This window comes from Protomyctophum bolini (genome assembly GCF_963924005.1).
Source record: "Protomyctophum bolini genome assembly, chromosome: 17".
In the NCBI taxonomy this organism is placed as follows: Eukaryota; Metazoa; Chordata; class Actinopteri; order Myctophiformes; family Myctophidae; genus Protomyctophum; species Protomyctophum bolini.
This window is the reverse complement of record NC_137878.1, coordinates 24,492,495-24,516,053: the sequence shown is the minus strand read 5'-3', so window position 1 is coordinate 24,516,053 and position 23,559 is coordinate 24,492,495. Positions and strand designations below refer to the sequence as shown.

The following is a 23,559-nucleotide window of genomic DNA, read 5'->3' as shown; positions in this document are numbered from 1 at the left end:
AGTTTCTACAAAATGTGCGCACAGGTAGAGACATGTTATCTGCCTTAAAGGCTGAAATTATCTAGTATGCCAACCATTATTTAAGTCTCCCCCTTCAATTTACAACTGTAAATTCACCAGACACGCACACACTTAACCTTCAATTCCAAATGTATTTCTGTCCCCAAGGCCAATTAGTATTGCAGCACAAACTGCAACATATTAAAAACAAACAAGCAAACATAATCACATTTGTAAGAGTTGCAAAGACTCGGCAAGGATGCCTCGATGAATGAGCATACTGGTCTGAACAGCTAGAATATAAGAACCACACGATGATAACAAACATCACAACAGAAATCAGGATGTTCATGATGATCCTTGTGATGGGGAAGCTATACCTCCTTTTCCCTGCGTTGAGGAGGATGGGTATGGATGTGGGCATCAGTGTTGGTTTTTGGCAGCAAAATTTAGCCATAGTCTTTTGAATAGTTTTCATTTAGTTTTAGGTCACATTTTAGTCGCCCGGAATGTTTTAGCGTTAGTCTAGTTTTAGTCGACTAAATATCATACGATTTTAGTCAATTACAGTTGATTTAGTCGACTAAAATGTATTTTGGCTGGCCTTGATGCCGTCGTAATGGCTCATTTTACACTTGCTGAAAATAACCGATCTACAAGCTCACAACGCGTCGCAGCGCAATCTGCTATTTTCAGCATGCGACCAAGTGTAAAATGACTTGTACTGGATCTCTTGTCCACTAGTTCCTTCCTAACATTTGTTGTTGCCGAAATTGTCAGTATATTTAGTCTTTGTTTTAGTCATCGTGGCTTAGTTTTCATTTAGTTTCCATTTAGTTTTCGTCGGTGAAAAAAGGTAGTCGACGAACATATTTAGTCACAGTATTAGTCGACGAAATCAACACTGGTGGGGATGAATGATGCCAAGCTCACAACCAACCAGCGACGTCACGTGAGCTTGTAGAGTGGCTGTTTTCTAGTGAGCTTGTAGAGTGGCTGTTTTCTAGTGAGCTTGTAGAGTGGCTGTTTTCTAGTGAGCTTGTAGAGTGGCTGTTTTCTAGTGAGCTTGTAGAGTGGCTGTTTTCTAGTGAGCTTGTAGAGTGGCTGTTTTCTAGTGAGCTTGTAGAGTGGCTGTTTTCTAGTGAGCTTGTAGAGTGGCTGTTTTCTAGTGAGCTTGTAGAGTGGCTGTTTTCTAGTGAGCTTGTAGAGTGGCTGTTTTCTAGTGTGCGACGACGGCACGCAAACATGAAGCATAAGCCATGAGTGTTTGTTTTGTGTCTGCTTGTCTTGACTGAGGTGAATCTGAGGCAGCTGCCAGAGGGTAAAGATTGGATCTCCTGATGTCGAGAGAGTGGGTGCAGTGCAGTCACACAGGATATGATTTGCTCTCTTCACAACCTGACATGTCCTGTCTTTGATACACTGAGTTGAAGGAATTGTTTTTTTTCCCACCATTTAAAAGAATTGTCAATCACAGGCCCATGACTTGTTTCATTATCATTCAGGTGGACTGACTAAAACTTAGTCATCCACAGACTTCAGGATATATTGGTTCTCAGACTGTCTCTGACAGCCATCTGCATTCAGAGATGTAGAGGAGTGGTGAGAGAACAGAACACACCCCTGGGGGGTGAACGTGTACAGTAGGTGAAGACAGCTCACCTGTCATGCACTCAATCAAGTCTCCAACCAGTCAGACCAGAGCCAACACCAAAGTAGTTAAGAGAGTTTAAAACAGGTGTGGTTGAAATAAATAGGCCCATGAAAAAGCCCATGAAAAATCAACAACCAGCTTTAGCATGAGTTTTACTGCCCTGTAGGTATACCAATATAAGGTCAAGGAAGGTGGTAGTAATAATACAACTTAAATTGTATAGCACCTTCTATGACCACCATGACATGAAATGGAGCTCAAAGTTATTTTTTTCAGAGCAATGGAGAAAAGAAAAGAAAAGAAAAGGAAGGCATAAAATCACTGCGCAAAAAACATGGAATATGGATGTGTATATTTACAGGAAACTCCCGTTAAACGTTCCAACAAACTCCGGTAAACTCCCGAATTGTACCATCACACCTGTATATTACTGTATATATGCCCGCTAAACTTGAGGTTTACGGGCAAATCTAGTGCCCATAATTGCCCGTCAACTCCTCTTTTCACGCGGTGTTACATTTAATTTAAAATAATAGCAGTAATGCAATACAGTGAGGACATGAATAACAAGGAATTTAAAAGATCAATTAAAAGCAAGAGTGTATAGAAGTAGGTCTTGAGCTGCGCTTTAAAAAATGTCTACAGAGGCTGCCTGCAGGAGTTTTTTCCATAGAGGCCCGTAGAAGCAGAGTTGTAGTGGTGTGTGTGTGTGTGTGTGTGTGTGTGTGTGTGTGTGTGTGTGTGTGTGTGTATGTACGTGTATGCGCGCACACGTGCAGTAAGCAGATTAATCCAGTCTCTGTGTTTGGGGTCTAGCAAGGAAGGAGACTTATTAGTTATGATCTAAAGATCTTCTGGCTGGCCAACGACAATAAAAGCCACAGCCAGGACACTGAGAACAGATCTGTAGGTACACAGAGTTCTACCAGCCCCGTTCATCACTGCAGTGTGTGTGTTAAGACCTCGTAACTCTGTTTATTTTAAGATTCTTTGTCTTGGCGTTTTACTGCTTTTTACAGAGACAGGAATGGGGCAGAATGACAGGAACCTGGCAGCTGACCCTGAGCTGGGACTTGTAGTTTTTGTACCAAGAGAACATAGTGAACGTTCTGATTATGTGGTGTCGGAGCGTTGGCTGGTTAGGCTGCCCTTCTTCTTCATGAATAACCCTTTTGGTGACCCCATCATGTCCTTATCTCCAGCACCAACCATTAGGCCGATGCCTCCACTTGCAAAGAACATCGCTCAAAATGAGTGCATTCGTGCTCCCCAGAGGTTGAACCTTGACTATTTAACACGGAGCCTGCCAGAACCGTATAGTAACCGTAGGGTTAAATTAGTCGAGCAGCCCACCAGAACCGTAGCCTACGTTTTTTTCCCCCAGGGTTTATATTCTTTTATCCATGGCAGCTGCCACTCGTTAGCATCACAGTGTAAGTGGGACAGTGGCCGTGGCCATTTTGAAGATGCGCGCGCATCCACTTGCACTCTATGTGCAAGTGTGCACATTTTGCCCTCTCCTGAAAGACAAAATGCCCCGTTACACATTAATTTGCCATTATCGTTATTAACCTCCCGTGCACCCCATAAAGTAGGCTAAAGACTTCACGGGATCTGTAGGGGAGTGGTAGCTATACATCACTATTCTACGGAGAATACCGCGGTGTAGTTCCCATTATGGAATGTCATTTTAATCTCATCAGAAGCGTTCATTCAGGAGCATTATAATTAGAGGTACCTAAAACTGACATGAGGGTTTTTGTGGGTAGCTCACACGGTCTAATTATACAATGTCCCATATGCTTTGAATATGGTTAGACGTGATTATCCCCAGTTGTTGGCTAACTTCAGATAAGATTGTGCCATTTTTTCTTTTTCTCTAGGTACCTCATTTGTTCTATTATTAGTACTTAAGTTGGCATGCCAAGCACATGTATGGCAACTTATCACAGGGGGTCTGCTACGCTAATGAAAGGATTAACGTTTTGTTACGTGCGTCTGGAAGATTTCTGATGATGATTTAGGGAAAGGTTGTCAGTGCTGAAGGAACCCTGTATTGAATTGTACTGTTAATGACAGCAGCAATGTCCGTGACTATGTTTACACTATGAGTACAGTAGGGGAAAAAGTGGCGCTGTTGTGCCAGAAACAGAGAGAGAGAGATAGTGCTGCACTGTTGCCTGCTAATGAGAGAGAGAGAGAGAGAGAGAGAGAGAGAGAGGGGCAGAGGGTTGTTGCACCACTCAGTTCACACAGGTGTGATCTTTTTTAGAGCTGGGCTGCTAAGCTAACTGTTGACCACTTTTCCACTGGGTCTTTGCCCTCTGTCTCTCTCCCTGCTTGACCGTTGTATTTATAGACTGTGTGTGTGTGTGTGTGTGTGTGTGTGTGTGTGTGTGTGTGTGTGTGTGTGTGTGTGTGTGTGTGTGTGTGTGTGTGTGTGTGTGTGTGTGTGTGTGCGTGTGCGTGTGCGGGCGGGCGCGCGCACGCTCTGTGCTGTGTTTTTCCCTTGGTCTCTCTTTTGACCCATTATTATATGCAGGGAGGAGAGAGAATGTCAGCAGGAGCCTAGAAGGTGTGTTTCTGTGTGCGCGTGTCTGCGTGCACGCACCCACATTTTCTCAGAACAATGACACACTGATGTTGATTTGCCTGTCCAGTGTCCAGCTTATCTTGTGTGTGTGTGTGTGTGTGTGTGTGTGTGTGTGTGTGTGTGTGTGTCCGTCCGTCTGTCCGTCCACAAGCAACAGTGTCCAGGCTAGACACCAGCCCATGCGATACAAGGACATCCGTTTCAGGCTGTTTGATCTTTTCAAAGAGACCTGGCCTTTGATATGGTCCTGAAAGGCTCAGTCAATCCCCTTTAAGTCTGTGACGCTGGTCTCTCCGGTGGTCCCTCCACCACACGCTGTTACCAAAACACAACCGGCAGGATCTCCACTTGCATGATCAAAACCTCCAAGTTCATTATCTCCTTAACCCATTTAGGCCTGAGCTCGATTCTACAAATGCCTTCTAAATCCTAAATCCTTTTCTGAAAAACCCCATGTTTCTATGTCAGTCGTTCTCAAACATTTTCATGTCAAGGACGCCCAAAATCTGAGGTCAAACGTTCAGAGTTGGGAACAAAAAAAACCTCACGCCCGCTTTAGTGTTTGCTTATCTTATCTGGCAAACATTACGCATCCAACCCAAGCCCTTCCATCCATCGCTCATTCTGACGGCTCTTTAAAAGGCCTTTGAAACACAGAGGAGTTAAGGAGATAAAGGCAGCGCAAACACAAACCGTATACCAGCCACAGATATACAGTAGACTTGTTTTATGGGCCAAGGTCCGCTTAGCTGAGAGAGAGAGATGAAGCATGGACCCCCTGGACCCCCCTGTTGAAGACATGAAGACCCAGTGCTGTGGCGTAACAGTACAGGTATTGTGCTGGAGCCACAGTGCTGCGTTATGCATGCAGGCACCCAGAGAAGTGCCCCATCTTCTTCTTCTTCTTCCTCTCTGTGTCCTACTGGGGGTTTGTATAATCAGTCATACACTCTTCTGGGACTTCTTTCTTTGCGCGAGATAACCGAGGCTCCTGGTGGTGGTGGTGGCGACGTTAACTCCACCCAACCCAAGGAGTTATTTTTAATTCCTCCAGGGATGTGGGTGTGTGTGTGCGTGTGTATGCGTGGGTGTGTGGGTGTAGTTCTGTTCTGATGCAATGTGGGGGTAACACGATAACACAAGTGGAAAAACAAGACTGCGGACCGCTATATAATATGGTGGATGTATGCAAACGCATCCCACCCACGCTGTCCACAGCCTATGTTTTATTTATTTCACTGCTGCGTCTCTCTTTCTCTCTCACACACACACACACACACACACACACACACACACACACACACACACACACACACACACACACCCAGCACTGGGTCCAGACCTATGCTTGTCAGAATGGTGTTTATGTGTGTCCCAGGCCTGTAGTGTGGCTGTTTATATCCATGGAGAAAGCCATTTGGGCGGCAGCCAGACAGTCTGCCTCTTAGCCCTGCCTGGACTGCCATGCACTACCGTCCCTGACGGACAGAGGGCAGCACTGAGAAAAGTGGGCATAATTATTGGAGCATTAATCCAAATAAGTGGTTTCTTGTTTGAAAGAGCTTAATTTACTAAATGTTAAATATATTTGACATAATTGAAAAGATGTAATACTGTGAGTGAAATGAAAGTTATGTCTTAGCTGAATATGTCATGTCACAAGCTGATTTTGGATTGTTGTTGTTATTGTGGTATTTGCATAACAGCCAGATTTGATCAAAATGCCATCAACTGTGTTTATACAATATTATGCAATGAATTTCAGGTATACCTTTGCCAACTAAATTGGCTCTATTCCATCCTGGAGTGAGAATTAAATTAAATTAGGTTGTTTTGAGGAAGCAGACGGTTTGTGTCTTAAAGTAGCTCATTATAACTAAGCTCTGCACTAATGTAGGCAGGAATACATACCCAGACGCACACGCACACACACACACACACACACACACACACACACACACACAGTCGCACACGCACAGTCGGATGCAGACAGCTAAGTTCTCTCAAAGTAGTCAATGAGTGTAACTCCATTTTCAGTATTGTGTTATATAAGCCCCAAAGGCAGTTTTGACATTTTAGTCCAGACATAACATTGTGCGTGCGTGCGTGCGCACAAAGACACGTTGGCAAGCTGGCCTGCTTGCCAGCCCCAGCTCGGTGCCTGTGTGTGTGTGTGTCTGTGTGTGTGTGTGTGTGTGTGTGTGTGTGTGTGTGTGTGTGTGCGTGCACGTATGCGAGTGCACATGCCAGCTCGTGCCTCTCCGCTGGGTTCAGTGAGGCAAGGATCTCTGCTCTGCTTCCATAACCTCCGACCTCTGACCCAGTGAAAACCATCCCATAACAAAGAACAAACACAGATCAAACACACCGGTACTAGTACTGTATTTACACTAGCAAAACAACAACAGTTAATTTTGGTGACCGATGAAAGGTTTTCCTTTCCGGTGTTTCCGCTGTAAGGGGTCATTCAGGCTGTGTGTGTGTGATTGATTCAGCTCTTGGTAGCTGGTCTTGGTGTCTCGATGGTGTCGCTCTCTGGAAATATGTGTATTTTGGAGTCATGCGAGACCTTGAGTTAATTACCGTACACTGTCCAGTGTGTGTATCGGTTCGCAGATGATAATCCAAACAAGATGGTTTAGATGAAGAAATGGCCTCCGGAGACAGTCCTTGAGTTAAAGCAGGTTTTATGATTGCTGTTTGATTAAAGGCTGTACAAGCAGTGACTGCAACATTTGGCTCTGGTTTAGTTACTGTACACTGTGTGGTTGGTAGTACAGTACGGTGCTCTGGTTGGTTACTGTACGGTGTGGTTTGTTACTGTATGTATGGTGTGGTTTGTTACCAGTGTTGATTTCGTCGACCAAAACTAGACAAAAATGTTAGGAAGGGACTGAGGGACTAGTGGACAAGAGATCCAGTAAGAGTAATTTTACACTTGGTTGCATGCTGAAAATAGCAGATCTACAAGCTCACAACGCGTTGTGAGCTTGTTGATCTGCTATTTTCAGCAAGTATAGAATTAGGCCTTTCGACGGCATCAAGGCCTGCCAAAATACATTTTAGTCGACTGAATCAACTGTAGATTTAGTCGACTAAAACTAGACTAACAACAAAACATTCCGGATGACTAAATTGTGACTGAAACTAAAAGAAAAACATTCAAGAGACTCTGACTAAAACAACACTGTTACTGTTACTGTATGGTGCGGTTGGTAGTACAATGCTGTGATGAATAGAGCTCGACTGAGATCACCCATAAGAAGTTCTTGTCGTAGTGAATTACAGATGACACACTCCCATGTCACGGAGCTTTGCATTTGTCCAACTAGACACCCCCCTGCCCCCCAGAATAAAGAAGCATATTCCCTGCTTGTGTGTGTGTGTGTGTGTGTGTGTGTGTGTGTGTGTGTCTCTCTCTCTCTCAATGTCCCCACGGCAGCAAAAGCCACTTGATTGACTGTTTAAATTGTCCTCATTGTTTCAGTTCCAGTTAAGGGGACAAAGGAGGCCTAGGTGGAGAATGGAGGGTTTGTAATTACGCGTTCCCCCAGAGCCCCGTTAAAAATGACAATCCTAATAGACTCTTTCAGACCTAATTATGATTTGTCTGCGGTTCGGGAGAGAAGCGGATGAAGAGCTGCTGGAATTGGGGGAAGGATTGGGCCGAAGCCCGGTCTCGCAGTTCTTGTGGAGATGGCCTGGGTTGCATTTTCTGTGTGTGTGTGCGTGTAGGCCTACTGTGTGCATGTGTGTGGGTGCGTGTGTGCGTGTGCGTGCGCTGACAGACTTGGTGTCTCTGTGCCAGGGATGGGAGGGTCCCGCAGGGCGCCCCCCATCGATTGACGCCGTCGTAAATCTTCTCCCCAAAAAGTATCATCAGCACTCATGCAGGCAGGATGCTAATGGCCAGTACCTGTCTGTCTGTCTGTCTGTCTGTCTGTCTGTCTGTCTGTCTGTCTGTCTGTCTGTCTGTCTGTCTGTCTGTCTGTGCCCCCCCCCCCCCCCCCCCTCTAGATCTCTCTCGCTCTCTCCTGTTGCAACATTATATCTGCGCGGACACACACACACACACACACACACACGCGCACGCCACTCATCTTGTCATCTCTCTCTCTCTCTTTCTCTCTCTTGATCTGTATGTATTCTTTCTCTACACATTTCTTCATAACGCTTCATAACGTACACCCCCGTGATGCCCCTGGGTACCCTCTGGGTCTGTTAGCCATTGACCTCCTGACCCCCCGGGTGAGGGCGGTAAATTACGGCTATTTAGCTAATGAAGCGAGTCATTAGCAGCTGATTGAACCAGTGTGTGTTTGTTTGTTCTGAGAGAGTTGCTCTCGCTCTGTCACCAAGATGAATGAGGTATGTACCAGGCTGTGTGTGTGTGTGTGTGTGTGTGTGTGTGTGTGTGTGTGTGTGTGTGTGTGTGTGTGTGTGTATGCGTGTGTGCGAGAGAGAGAGAGAGAGAGAGAGAGAGATTGTCACCCAGATCTAGGCCTATGCTCATTAAATTCTTGATAATTGCTACTTTGCGATGAAGTGCATGGTGTTGTTTACCTGAGCCACCTGGGAGGACAGACACGGAACGTACAGTTCCTTCAACAAAGCTTCGAGTAGTCTTTAGAATTCAGTTTCTTTATTCTGTTGGGCATATCTACTGTATACCAACGAAACCTCAAGTCCTCTACTGTAACTTAATACACCAAAAGAGGGTAGCGATGGATCTCCTCACTCAACCTCTCCCTTAATGGAGCATCCATTTATCTCTTGTAGTGCATTTGCAGTCTCCACACTCGACATGAAGTATGTGCACAATTCTAGGCACACGCGGACCCTAGTGGACCCTAGTGGACCCCTCGTGGCTGTGCAGGCGTGTTGCTCACTATATTATCATGTGAGAGTGGATCATGGGTTTTAATGTGGGTGGCAGCAGTTCTAACAATGCACTTTACAACAAGAGGTACTTCTGTGTCTGCCGGCGTTTTAGTGTAGAGCCCACTGTCACCACCATTGTTATCAGGGAAAGCCTAGGCTTAGTCAGTGGATCGTCCAAGTATCAAGTGCACACACACACACACACACACACACACTCACACACACGCATACACAACACGCAACTTTTAGTGTGCAGTCAGAGTGAAACTGTGTGAAGATGCAGTTAAACCTGTGTGTGTGTGTGTGTGTGTGTGTGTGTGTGTGTGTGTGTGTGTGTGTGTGTGTGTGTGTGTGTGTGTGTGTGTGTGTGTGTGTGTGTGTGTGTGTGTGTGTGTGTGTGTGTGTGTGTGTGTGTGTGTGTGTGTGTGTGTGTGTGTGTGTGTGTGTGTGTGTGTGTGTGTGTGTGTGTGTGTGTGTGTGTGTGTGTGTGTGTGTGTGTGTGTGTGTGTGTGTGTGTGTGTGTGTGTGTGCGCGTCTGCGTCCGTGCGAGTCGCATAGCTCAGATATCTCTCTCTAATTGAAGACAGAATGCTTGTAACTGTAACCAAAGGCAGTCCCATTGTTCAACCCATATCAGTCTCAGAATAGACCACTTCATTCCCAGTGATGAGCTGGCTGGCGCTCTGCGCTCCCACACTGCGATAGGACGCTCTGCGCTCCTAGAGCTACTCATTCAAGTATAAATTGGATGTACTGTGAGTTGTGCCTTTTCAGATTAAAACAAAAATCACACTCCTGTGAAGTGAGGGGCGCTCTCTCAGCATCATACATCATCACATGCCAGCCAATCACTTTTGGCGTCCTCACTTTTCTGTCCTCACTTTTTAACCTCTCATTGTGCTAGAGCCAATCAAATCATCGATATGGGGTACACATATTGCTCAGCCAATCAAATCATCGACATGGGGTACACACTAATGGATAAAAAGTAAAGATCCATATTTAATAATGCTAATAAGAAAGGACTGTATAATAACTTCGATAGCAGAGCTGAAAGTCCGGAACTGTAGAAATACTTTTTAAAGTAATCAGAGTACATATCAATACTCCGAGGCAGAGGGCCTGTAACAATTTACAGAAATGGTTTTAAACCTTTTAGACTATAAAGTTAATAGTTAGCTTTAACCAGAATGTTATACTGTTAAACTTAAATCCTATATTAATAACCTTTTAAGGAAAAATACTTCAGAGGAACAACTACAATACTAAAATGAGTAAAAATCAAAGTATTTCAGAGTTAACCAATGAACCAATGAATTTGACAGCCACAAGGATGAGAAGTCAGACAAGCAGAGCTAGAAGGATGTTCCATCAGATATATTACCCATTATATCGGGAGAGAAGATGGTAGTCCGGACAGCTTTCAAGAATGGACATGGTTAATGTAATCGTTACACAGACAACATGTCAAACAACATGTTTGTTCACAGAGGGGCAGATAATGTAAGACGTCACTGAAGGCTAGATACAGGAGATATCTCACGGGGCAGATATAGCTATGATATGAACATCAGTTAGTGCAACAGGGTGACAGGGCACATGTAAATTCATTCACAAAATAACAGATCTACAAATGAGTCCCGAAATACCTATCACACACAAAGCTGGGCATAGCACCCCTCAAAAATGAATAATAATTATTATTATTAAATTGATTTTTCAACACACAAGACATACCAACATACACCACTAGACTACTCATAAGCATACAATACATTAAGAAAAATAAGTAAATAAAAAAGACTGAAATACAGGACCAAAACAGACACAATAAAATAAGGTAAAATATAAAGGTAACAAGGTTATATCATATTGCATTATACTACAATGTTCTCAAGCAGATCGTCACTTGCCAAACAAGAATAATTAAACTATTAGACAGCAGTCCTACACCTGAAGTAGTAGTAATAATAATAATGATGACGATTAATTGTGTTTTGTCAGGACTGCCACGAGTTTGATTAAGATAATCTCAGTGTGTGTATTCTATAAAACATCACCTCTTAATTTAATCATTTAGCTTTAGTCACTCCTTGTGGCTGAATATAGGTCAGCTGAATTTAGACATTATACTGTATATTCATATTACAGTTGACATACAGTATGATCATGCATTTCTCCACGGTAATGTCCTTTAATAGTGTCTATTGAATTCTAATAAAACCTGCAGCAGTCGCCAATGCCCTGCAATTGATTTACTCATAAAAGCCTCGTAATTTCATCAAATCTGCCGTTTTCCTAGTCATAAAAATTCTGATTGAGTTGAAACCATGAGAGCTTTACTGTACGTTAACACGGTATGCACAGTGTCACAGTCAACAGTTACTGTATATAAACCATAAAGTCAAATTACTAAAGAAGCACTTTGTTGTACATATCTACAGTATAATTCTCAGGACTGTCGCATCCTCCCTTGGAGGGGAGAAGATTTTAAACACAGATAAGCATACTTACAACCACTTGTATACATTTAGATGCCATTGGAACTATTTGTATTAAAAAGAACAATTCAATGAAAATCATTCAGACCCATGTCATAGTCATAAACGGAACTGGTCTCACTGTTGTTTCTTTGTGGCCTGCTATCAAATATAATGCAGGGGTGATGGGGTGGGTTATGATTTACTGCATCTGTGTATATAGTTTTATATTTCAATCCAAACATGTTCCTGCCGGCTCCCTCTGCACACTGTCTGTCTGTCTGTCTGTCCATCTGCCTTTCATGTCTTTCATAGCCAACTGTTTTCACACTGATTTATGAGTGAAACATTATGAGATTTCAGAAAAGTTGTGTGTGTGTGTGTGTGTGTGTGTGTGTGTGTGTGTGTGTGTGTGTGTGTGTGTGTGTGTGTGTGTGTGTGTGTGTGTGTGTGTGTGTGTGTGTGTGTGTGTGTGTGTGTGTGTGTGTGTGTGTGTGTGTGTGTGTGTGTGTGTGTGTGTGTGTGTGTGTGTGTGTGTGTGTGTGTGTGTGTGTGTGTGTGTGTGTGTGTGTGTGTGTGTGTGTGGGACTGCGGTGTGTATTTACGTATTTACATATCTGCCCTTAACTGAGTTTACATTATTGCACATCATAAAAACATTACACACTCTCACACTGCACTATACTGAAGTAGACTTTCCAGTGATGACAACTCGAAACGATGGGGTGACGACAGAGAGAAACATAGACCCACAGATGAAGAGAGAGAGAAACAGGCTGACGGATATACTGAGAGAGTGAAGTAAGGCAGTTTTCTGCCCGGCTCTAGAGGAAGATTGACTGTAATCCCGTTTGGAAGAATGAAAGTGACACATTTGAGGTCGGGATTATCTTTGCAGAGAGGCAGACGGAACCTGTGGCTTCTTAAAGCCCTTCTGTCACAAAACGGCACATTTTATGGGCTGTATCTCAATTACAGCTGTCAACATCGCGCCACTCTGCTGGAAATAGTGGAATAGGGGGTTGCGTGTCGCAAGACGCTCCGTGTGGAATATATGACTGTTTGAAGTATCCTTGAGCAGGACGCTGCTCCTCCGCTCCCCTCCGAGGGGCAGCGATCCCAAACTCAATTTCCCCCGCGGGGACCAAATAGGTCGATATTATTATCGATCTACAAGCTTTGAGCTTGTAGATCGGCAATTTTCTTTATTTATCATGGCTCAGTACCGAGCTGTACTGTCTGAATAATTGGGGGGGAAAAAGGCCTTAAAAGTGAATCATTCTTTGCTTCCTATTTTCTTGTGTGCATGCATGTACTGCTTGGCACAGGTGGTGCATTCACAGTAAACCTTAATTCTCTTTGTCCAAAGTGTCAATATGCCACCATAGGATGAGGATAATGAGCGCTATATCTTGTGCCACCCCTTACGCCTTATCCCTAAACTTATTTGCCATTTTTTACTATTTTAAAACATTTTAAAATAGTACAAATAGCCTACAAGCTAACAACGTGTCGATGTAGATTGGCTTGTTGAACTATTTTTAAATGTTTTAAAATGGCAAATAAGTTTAAGGATAAGGCATAAGGGGTGGGGCAAGATGGAGACCTAAGTGTTCAATCATGATCACCATCACCTGAGGTCCTGGAGACGGTTCCATGTGTTATACATCGTATTTCACCCGTGTCATGTTGGCATTGATGAATACTATCATGAATGAAAAATGACATATATATAATATAATGGCATATTAATATAATAACGTCCGTCTGGCTCTACAGCTCCTGTAGAGGATTAGGAGAATAATGCTTCACTCCTAATAGACGATAACGTGTGTCTCTCTCCCTCCCTCCCTTCAGGCTCTGCAGCCCTGCCCAGTAACATGGCCTACTTCGGCAGCTCCCAGGAGGAGGAGGACCTGGCTGAGGACGCTGAGCAGGAGGCGGCCGAGGTGCACGGAGGAGGAGGAGGAGGTGCTCACCACCACCTCCTCCACAGCGGAGGAGGAGGAGGAGGCAGCAGCCTGCAGGCCACGGCATCTTCATCCTCCTGCCACTCCACCCCCCGCAAGGGCAGCAACAAGCCCCCCCCACGACACCCCCTCAACGGACACGGTGAGGACGGACGCAGCCTATATGTGGCTCCTCTTATTTTGCTGCAATGTTGATTTAGTCGACTAATACTGATACTATACCTTCCTTTTTCCACTGACGAAAACGCCATGGAAACTAAATGAAAACTAAGCTATGATGATTAAAATTAAATATTTTGACACTTTCGTCAACAGATAAAAACTAGACTAAAATGTTAGGAAGGGACTAGTGGACAAGAGATCGAGTATAAGTCATTTTACACTTGGTTTGCATGCTGAAAATAGCCGATCTACAAGCTCACAACGCGACGCCTTGTGAGCTTGTAGATCGGCTATTTTCAGCAAGTGTAAAATCAGTCATTGGGACGGCATCAAGGCCCACCAAAAATCGACTAAATCAACTGTAGATTTAGTCGACTAAAATCGCATGACATTTAGTCGACTAAAACTAGACTATAACGCTAAGACATTCCAGATGACTAAAATGTGAGTAAAACTAAATGACGTTTCAGTCCAAAGACTGTCTATGACTAAACAAAAATAGAAATGTGCTGCCAAAAACAACACTGTTTTGCTGTCCTTTTCTCTCGTTTCATTTTCCTCTCCTCTCCTCTTCCTTCGCTCTTTCATTCTCCCTTACTTCATTCTATCCTCACTCGACTCGCTTCCTCGTTGGACGTTAATAGGTGAGAAAGGAACATACCGTAACCATAGAGACGGAAAGAAACTGGACAAAAGCATAATGACAAGCATCCGTCTTTGGAGAATGTACAAGGACGGAAGAATAGAAGAATAGATGGAAGAACAAGGCAGACAGTCAAGTGGGCCGAACGATCCTCTGCAAATGGCTCGAGTGTGCCTGTCTGCTTCTCCACGGCCGACACGGCCATGGAGAACATAGAACACTTCTTGGCACTTGGCTTTCTAAGCCCTAACAAGGTGTTTAAAGTTAGTTCATAAAGTTAACATAACTATAACTAAATGCATTTGAAATTAAATACAAATGTTACTTTTCAGGATTCCAATTAAAAAATAGCAAAAACTTATTCAGCGTTCCAATTCAAATATAGCAAAAATAGCTGATCTACAAGCCCTCTGGAGTGAGTATGGAAATATAGTGGCCCTCTCCATCGTCACAGTTTCCCACCCCTGGTATACAAGATGGATGACATTGCAGTTCCCTACTGCTCCTAATCGTTAGGACGGGTCAAAGAGGATGAATGAATGATCATTTCTATCAATTACTCAACCGGAGGTGCTTTGAATGGAGAATTGTTGCTTTCGCCGCGATTTGCGGTGAATGATCGAATCGAAAGTAAATACAGGTCCAAGAACAGCTCTCACGGTATAATTCATGTTTCATGTACAGTATCCAGTTGTAAACTCAGTACTTCAAAAGCACCACATTTTACTGGAGTGACTGGATACATGAGCACTTGGTTTATACTGTGTGAGAGTTGTGTTGGAGTTTATGAACAGATTCTTCTCTATAGAGAAGAAACTAACATCATCTTTAGCTGATGTTAGTTTTGTGCCCCTCAGTTTTTCATCAAGTATTTTCTTCATTTTTTGATTCTTCATTCACCATAAAGGAATGCGATTAAAAACAAACGAGGGTGAATTATTCTTTGAACCTAATTGCACCCACACACACACACACACACACACACACACACACACACACACACACACACACACACACACACACACCACAAATGTGTGGATGAGTTTGAGTGGTTCACTGTAATAATACTTTAATTCATCGTCTTGTACGACGGTGGCGGGCCTGTAGATAATTTGTGGTGTGCAACACTGTCGCTACAATGAAGTCAATATCAGACTTAAGTTGTAAGCATCTAAGTGTATCCAGTCTTTGGCTGAGTAGACTCTCCCATAATACCGTCCTCATGTCTGAAGGCTGATCTGACAGCTGTGTGAATAGCTGGGGAATGTGTTCGTTTGTCAGGCTCTATCCATCTTCTGATGTCAGACTTACACTTCTATAAACAGCATCGGAGACAGCTTTTTTAACTTAAGAGTCCAGTCAGCAGAAAAGGTTCCACTGCACGCACGTGCGTGCGCGCACACACACACACACACACACACCCTCTGTAGCCCTCGTGACACCTGATCCTTCCGGCCAGGCGTTCCCCCATGAAACGAGGACAGGAGCGTCAGTTCGTCCGTCACTCCTCTCCCACAGTCGCTGTAGGATCGCTACAGAAAAAGGTTCAAAAGGTGAACGGTTGGCTCAGCTCTTTCATCGCTCGCTCTCTCCGTGACTAGAGGGCGAGAGAGATTCCTGAGCGGTGAACCCTGGAGAACCCGGTGCACTGCTTTTGTGTTGGTCACAGAGGCAGTCAGTGTAGAGACACACACACACACACACACACACACACACACAGAGAGAGAGACCACTATAAGCAACATGCCATGCAGTGCAAGGGCTATCTCTCTCTCTCTCTCTCTCTCTCTCTCTCACACACACAAACACACACACACACACACACACACACACACACACACACACACACACACACATGAATGCACAATGTGCACAGAGCGTTGCAGTATAGGTGGTTGGGGCAATTCTTTCAGCACTGATTCAGTTTTGAAACGGGGTTTGTGCTCTGCAGGCCTCGCTCTTGTGCACATGCATAAACGCACGCACGCGTGCGTGCACGTGTGCACACACACACACACACACACACACACACACACAGAGAGAGAGAACATTCTGTGGTATTAGGACTGGTGTCAAAAGTGACACTTTAATACGCTGTGTGGGCCAGTCGCCTACTGGAACACAGTTATACAAGCTCCTGAGGAGAAGGCCGGGGGGAGGGGCAGTGAGAGAGAGAGAGAGAGAGAGAGAGAGAGACAAAGAGAGCAAAGGAGAGAGAAGACGACGCTGAGCGAAAGGTGGCAAAGATTTAAAGAAAAGGAAAGACAGCAAATCAGATGAAAAGCTGAGAGAACGAGAGGAATCTTTCTCTCCCCCACCCACCTATCTCCCTTCCAATATTTTTCTCTCTTCCACATCTCGCCATCTCTTGATCTTGTCCTCTCTCACTCTCTTCCCCATCTCTACATCTCTCTCACTCCCATCTCTCTTTGGCACTCCCTCCCTCCCACCCCCCCCCTCTCTCCCCCCTCTCTCTCCTCCCTCTCTCTCTCTCTCTCTGGATCTCGGCCTCGTACAGTGTTGACATAGCTAAATTAAACGGCTTTTATTGGGCACAGCTTATTGCTTAGCTCACTTTCTTTTACACCTCCCAGGACTTCTCTCTCATTTCTAGAGACCTGCAATTATATCTATTTTGTGCACGCACACACGCACGTGTGTGTGTGTGTGTGTGTGTGTGTGTGTGTGTGTGTGTGTGTGTGTGTGTGTGTGTGTGTTAACTGGCACAGTGCAGCGTCAGGCCTTGGGGCTTGGAACGGTCTGTATTCATTTTGAACAGGGTCATTGACATTTCAGCATAAAGCCGTCTTCATATGCACCGTTAAATCATGCATATTTTACTGATTGGTCGCTGCACGCTAAGCCAAAAGCCTGTCGCTCCAGTGTTTGTCCAGTGTTTTCCGTTCCACGACTCCCGTGTTGAGCGCAGCTAAAGTTTGTGAAGCTATTTTGTTCTACTGCTTTTGAGACATTAATGTTCTCATATTATTGGCGTTGGCGCGAGCACACAGTAGCCTGAAACAGCACGGTATATATTATGACGTATGGATGGAATCTATGCCTGATGGGAAGCTACAGAATACAGTACTGTGTTTTATTGCACACTGACTAGTGTATAGTTTTATTAGTTTAAGAGTTATACCTCTGGGTCACATGCATGGTTTATGGCTGGCTGTACAGTAGGTGAGTGACACTTATATAAAATATACTGTATCTTTATGACATGCTTGTTTCCAGGCAGTTATCGTACTGTACGTACAGTGCATGCTGTTCACACACACACACACACACACACACACACACACACACTCACACTCACACTCACACTCACACTCACACTCACACTCACACTCATACTCATACTCATACTCATACTCATACTCATACTCATACTCACACTCACACACACTCACAGCAAATGTTAAAGCCCTGCATATCCCTGTGTGCGCTGTACTGTATGTTCTTAATTACTGAAAGTTGCAGTCCGGAACTTACCTTAATGAATTAAACATTGTTGTATCCAATTGGTATGGCAGAGTACGTTAATTCAATATTACTAGCACATCTGCAGTGGTTGGAGGTTGTCGTTCCAATAGCAATACCAGTATCGGAAAATCCATATCGACCGATACGCCAAGTTCTGGATATCGGGAACTTTTTTGAGTGGGGAACATAGTACCTCTTTTTGGTTGAGCGGGGAACATGGAACCTTTTTTGGGGGGCCGGGTGATTGAACATAGAACCTGGGGAACATAGAACCTGGGGAACATAGAACCTGGGGAACATAGAACATATAACCTGGGGAACATAGAACCTGGAGAACATAGAACCTGGGGAACATAGAACCTGGGGAACATAGAACATAGAACCTGGAGAACATAGAACCTGGGGAACATAGAACCTGGGGAACATAGAACATAGAACCTGGGGAACATAGAACCTGGGGAACATAGAACATAGAACCTGGAGAACATAGAACCTGGGGAACATAGAACATAGAACCTGGGGAACATAGAACCTGGGGAACATAGAACATAGAACCTGGGGAACATAGAACCTGGGGAACATAGAACCTGGGGAACATAGAACATAGAACCTGGGGAACATAGAACCTGGGGAACATAGAACATAGAACCTGGAGAACATAGAACCTGGGGAACATAGAACATAGAACCTGGGGAACATAGAACCTGGGGAACATAGAACATAGAACCTGGGGAACATAGAACCTGGGGAACATAGAACATGGAACCTGGGGAACATAGAACCTGGGGAACATAGAACCTGGGGAACATAGAACCTGGGGAACATAGAACCTGGGGAACATAGAACCTGGGGAACATAGAACCTGGGGAACATAGAACCTGGGGAACATAGAACATAGAACCTGGGGAACATAGAACATAGAACCTGGGGAACATAGAACCTGGGGAACATAGAACCTGGGGAACATAGAACCTGGGGAACATGGAACCTGGGGAACATGGAACCTGGGGAACATAGAACCTGGGGAACATAGAACATGGAACCTGGGGAACATGGAACCTGGGGAACATAGAACCTGGGGAACATAGAACATGGAACCTGGGGAACATGGAACCTGGGGAACATGGAACCTGGGGAACATAGAACCTGGGGAACATAGAACCTGGGGAACATAGAACATGGAACCTGGGGAACATGGAACCTGGGGAACATAGAACCTGGGGAACATAGAACATGGAACCTGGGGAACATGGAACCTGGGGAACATAGAACCTGGGGAACATAGAACATGGAACCTGGGGAACATGGAACCTGGGGAACATAGAACCTGGGGAACATAGAACATGGAACCTGGGGAACATGGAACCTGGGGAACATAGAACCTGGGGAACATAGAACATGGAACCTGGGGAACATGGAACCTGGGGAACATAGAACCTGGGGAACATAGAACATGGAACCTGGGGAACATGGAACCTGGGGAACATAGAACCTGGGGAACATAGAACCTGGGGAACATAGAACCTGGGGAACATGGAACCTTGGTAACATAGAACATGGAACCTGGGGAACATGGAACCTGGGGAACATAGAACATGGAACCTGGGGAACATGGAACCTGGGGAACATAGAACCTGGGGAACATAGAACCTGGGGAACATAGAACCTGGGGAACATAGAACCTGGGGAACATAGAACCTGGGGAACATAGAACCTGGGGAACATAGAACCTGGGGAACATAGAACATGGAACCTGGGGAACATAGAACCTGGGGAACATGGAACCTGGGGAACATAGGGATGACCCCATCCTGAGGCCCACCACAGAACTGGCCTTCTCTGTGATCTTGTTGAGCTTGTTCAGCTCCCAGGCCTTAATGCCGCCTCCCCAGCATACCACTGCATAAAACAGAACGCTGGCTACAACGGACCGATAGATCATTTTCAGTAGCCTGTTACACACATTAAAGGACTTGAGCCTCCTCAGGAGGTACAGTCTGCTCTGTCCCTTTTTGTAGAGGAAATGTGAAGGCAGTGGTTTACAGAGGGGATCATGTTCTATTCTCTCTCCTCCACTGCTCCAGACGTAGCGCTGTACAAACGCAGCGTGGCTCTTAAACATTAACCTGATTGATTGGCGTCTAAAAAAATGTGGATGATTTGTTGAGTGGCAAAGCAAAACCGACGGTATAAAACTTCAGAAGGTACTTAGTCTAGTTTTTAAAACCATTGTACCATCATCACATGATCACATGGTGATACTAAGCCAGTTCCTGTTCAACTCAACACAACTGCAGCCAAGGAAACCATTCCTCCATTTCTTCCCACATTTTGAATTGTATAAACATTATTTTGTATTAATATACAAATCCCACAGTGAGCTCGTGTCATTTATCATACAGCTGGGATGTATAATAATGAAACTGATATGGGGTCGGCCTTTATCCCCTTTAGACTATAGAAGCAAAGGTATGAGTTAAAACGTTCATTGTAAAAGAATATATTCAAAGATTTGCGCCACATTTTAACTATTTTTTGCCCCCCGAATGTATTATTACCCCTCCACACTGCTCGATGGCAACAAACTGACTCCTCTCTCTCCTCTCTCCTCTCCAGTGTTCAACAACCTGACTCCTCTCTCCTCTCCTCTCTCCTCTCCAGTGTTCAACAACCTGACTCCTCTCTCCTCTCCTCTCCAGTGTTCAACAACCTGACTCCTCTCTCTCTCCTCTCTCCTCTCCAGTGTTCAACAACCTGACTCCTCTCTCTCTCCTCTCTCCTCTCCAGTGTTCAACAACCTGACTCCTCTCTCTCCTCTCTCCTCTCCAGTGTTCAACAACCTGACTCCTCTCTCCTCTCCTCTCTCCTCTCCTCTCCAGTGTTCAACAACCTGACTCCTCTCTCCTCTCCTCTCTCCTCTCCTCTCCAGTGTTCAACAACCTGACTCCTCTCTCTCTCCTCTCTCCTCTCCAGTGTTCAACAACCTGACTCCTCTCTCCTCTCCTCTCTCCTCTCCTCTCCAGTGTTCAACAACCTGACTCCTCTCTCTCTCCTCTCTCCTCTCCAGTGTTCAACAACCTGACTCCTCTCTCTCTCCTCTCTCCTCTCCAGTGTTCAACAACCTGACTCCTCTCTCTCTCCTCTCCAGTGTTCAACAACCTGACTCCTCTCTCTCTCCTCTCTCCTCTCCAGTGTTCAACAACCTGACTCCTCTCTCCTCTCCTCTCTCCTCTCCTCTCCAGTGTTCAACAACCTGACTCCTCTCTCTCTCCTCTCTCCTCTCCAGTGTTCAACAACCTGACTCCTCTCTCTCTCCTCTCTCCTCTCCAGTGTTCAACGGCCACAGTAAGGCAGGGACCAGAGAGAGCCCGCGGCCCAAGACTGGAAGCTACGGCAGGGACCACCTGCCCGCCGCCGCACCCTCCCCGCCTCCCCCCCCTCCTCCCTCCCCCCTGCTGAGGGAGCGCAGCGAGAGAGCGGAGGCGCGGGAGCTGGCCCGGGAGCAGGCCGAGGGACGAGGCCGAGAGGCCGCCAACGGACTGCCACCCAGGAGGGCTGCGGAGGAGCTACGCAAGCAGGTACGCCATCGAACCCCCCCCCACGGTACACCACACGTCCCCTGCATCAGGGGACGTAGCTGACCATTTGGTTGAACTACTAGGATATTTGTGCTGGCCCCCCCCCACCCTCCCGACGAGAGCGCTGCATTTCCACATTCAGATCGGGCTGTTTTCGCCGTTTGCGAGGATGCACACACGGCCGCTCGTTATATATACGGAGAAATGTGTTATTGTGAGGGTCGGCTTTGCACTTTTTGGCACATTTTGTTGCCCCCCTCCCTCGGCGTGTTGCCCTACTCGCAGTGCGTATTGTGGCGTACACGTATAACGAGGGCACTGCCTGCATGCAAGGACTTTGCCTTGCATGCACTCCATGCCTCCTGCGTATGTCTTCGTCCTTTTTTTCTGTCCGCAGCTAATCTCGCCAAACTGATACATTAGAAAATGTATACAAATGTATCTACAAATATACAATGAATATATATTCTACGGTATATTGTGGAAATATAGTTTATAGGTCGTAAATATGCTTTAAATGTTTTGCAATTTTCTTATTTCGAACATGGATGACCAATATGTGTGAATAATTTATTTTATATTTATAGCTCCTCTGCTACAGTATAATTAATGTCTCTGTAAGAGTGTGTTTAGGCCACGACTGCAGTTCTATTTAGCAGCACTATAGCTAACAGTGGAAGCCTAGGAGTGTTCTGAGAACCAACATTAGCTAATGAAACACAAATGTCTCTGGGAGGGAGGAGTCTGTCTGTCTGGCTTTCTCTGTGTTACGTCTTATTTTTCTTTTTGTTTCTTTCGTCTTTCCAAATGACAAACTGTCGGGCCATTGTCTGTGTCAAGGGATCTCTCGCTCCCTCTAACACTCTGTCTCTTTGTCTCTCTCTCTGTCTCTCTCTCTCTCTCTCTCTCTCTCTCTCTCTCTTTCATAATGTGTTGTTATAATTGTGTTGTATTAGATGTGGAGTGTTGTTAGCTGTTGAGTCACACAGTCTTAGTAAGCAGTGTTGTTTTCGTCGACCAAAAAAGAAGCCTTTAGCGTGTTAATTAGCGCTCTATTTAATGATACAACTATAAAGTTGGCTTACCGCTAATCAAAGCTCTCGTCGATTGGCAGCTCCGCGTTCGATTGCTTCCCCTTCAGCCTCAATGCATTGAAAACAGAGCAACAGTGGCTCAATAGCCCTTCCCCGTGACCGCGTATCTAAAATATGAATGCTTCTAAAGACTCTTAGCGAGTGATTAATCCAATCAGCACGACCACCTTCGCTATTGCTGTTTTGGGGAGACGAGGAGGCCGTCTTCTTCTACAACCAAATAGAATGGTGGTGAACGGTGGCGGTCGCTGCACTATCGCCCCCTGGCACTGGCCAGGGTTGAGTTAATATCTTATTTCTTTTGGTGTACTGCTCGCTCTCTCTCCTCTCTCTCCCTCTTGCTCTGTCAAACAGAAAGATCTTGACAACATGGCTCCAGTCATTTGGCAGGATTAACGCTTTTCTGTTCCATTTAGCCTGAGCAGTGTGTATTAAGTGTGCACACACACACACACACACACACACACACACACACACACACACACCCCACACACGCTGTGAAAACACAGACTAAGCCATATTAAAGGTTAAGTGATTACATACTGTAGTTGTAAGACGAGCCAGAGGTTATATGAGTAAAACCGAAGGGCTCGGCCATTATCATAATTCAATACATAATAATCCAATTCTCTTCAATTCAGCCGGGGCTTTATTTGAAACGACTGTGCACTGAAACCACCGTTTGTGACTCAATGTTTACACGCAAATTGCATTCACTCTAATCAATTACAGAATGTCGCCGCATGCGGACGGAACAAACCATCATATCTGTATGAAATGAAATGACTTAAAATGTTAATCATAAAATAAACCAATAAGCCTTCAATTTAGTTCACACACAAAACTAAAATAATATGACCCTATAAACCCGTCTCCTCTGCATGTGCTCTCTCCCTCCCCCTGTGTCTCTCTCTCTCTCTCTCCCTCCCCCTGTGTCTCTCTCTCTCTCTCTCCCTCCCCCTGTGTCTCTCTCTCTCTCTCTCCCTCCCCCTGTGTCTCTCTCTCTCTCTCCCTCCCC

The 23,559-nt window shown here is 45.1% G+C and overlaps 1 protein-coding gene across 1 annotated transcript in view; it reads left to right on the top strand.

The window, feature by feature from the left end:
• Positions 1-23,559, top strand: part of jarid2b (jumonji and AT-rich interaction domain containing 2b) — a 156,113-nt gene that overhangs the window by 105,430 nt on the left and 27,124 nt on the right. The window contains exons 5-6 of the mRNA XM_080786756.1: positions 13,466-13,720; positions 21,200-21,447. Of these exons, the coding sequence (XP_080642882.1) occupies positions 13,466-13,720; positions 21,200-21,447 (503 nt within the window). The remainder of the gene's footprint in view (positions 1-13,465; positions 13,721-21,199; positions 21,448-23,559) is intronic.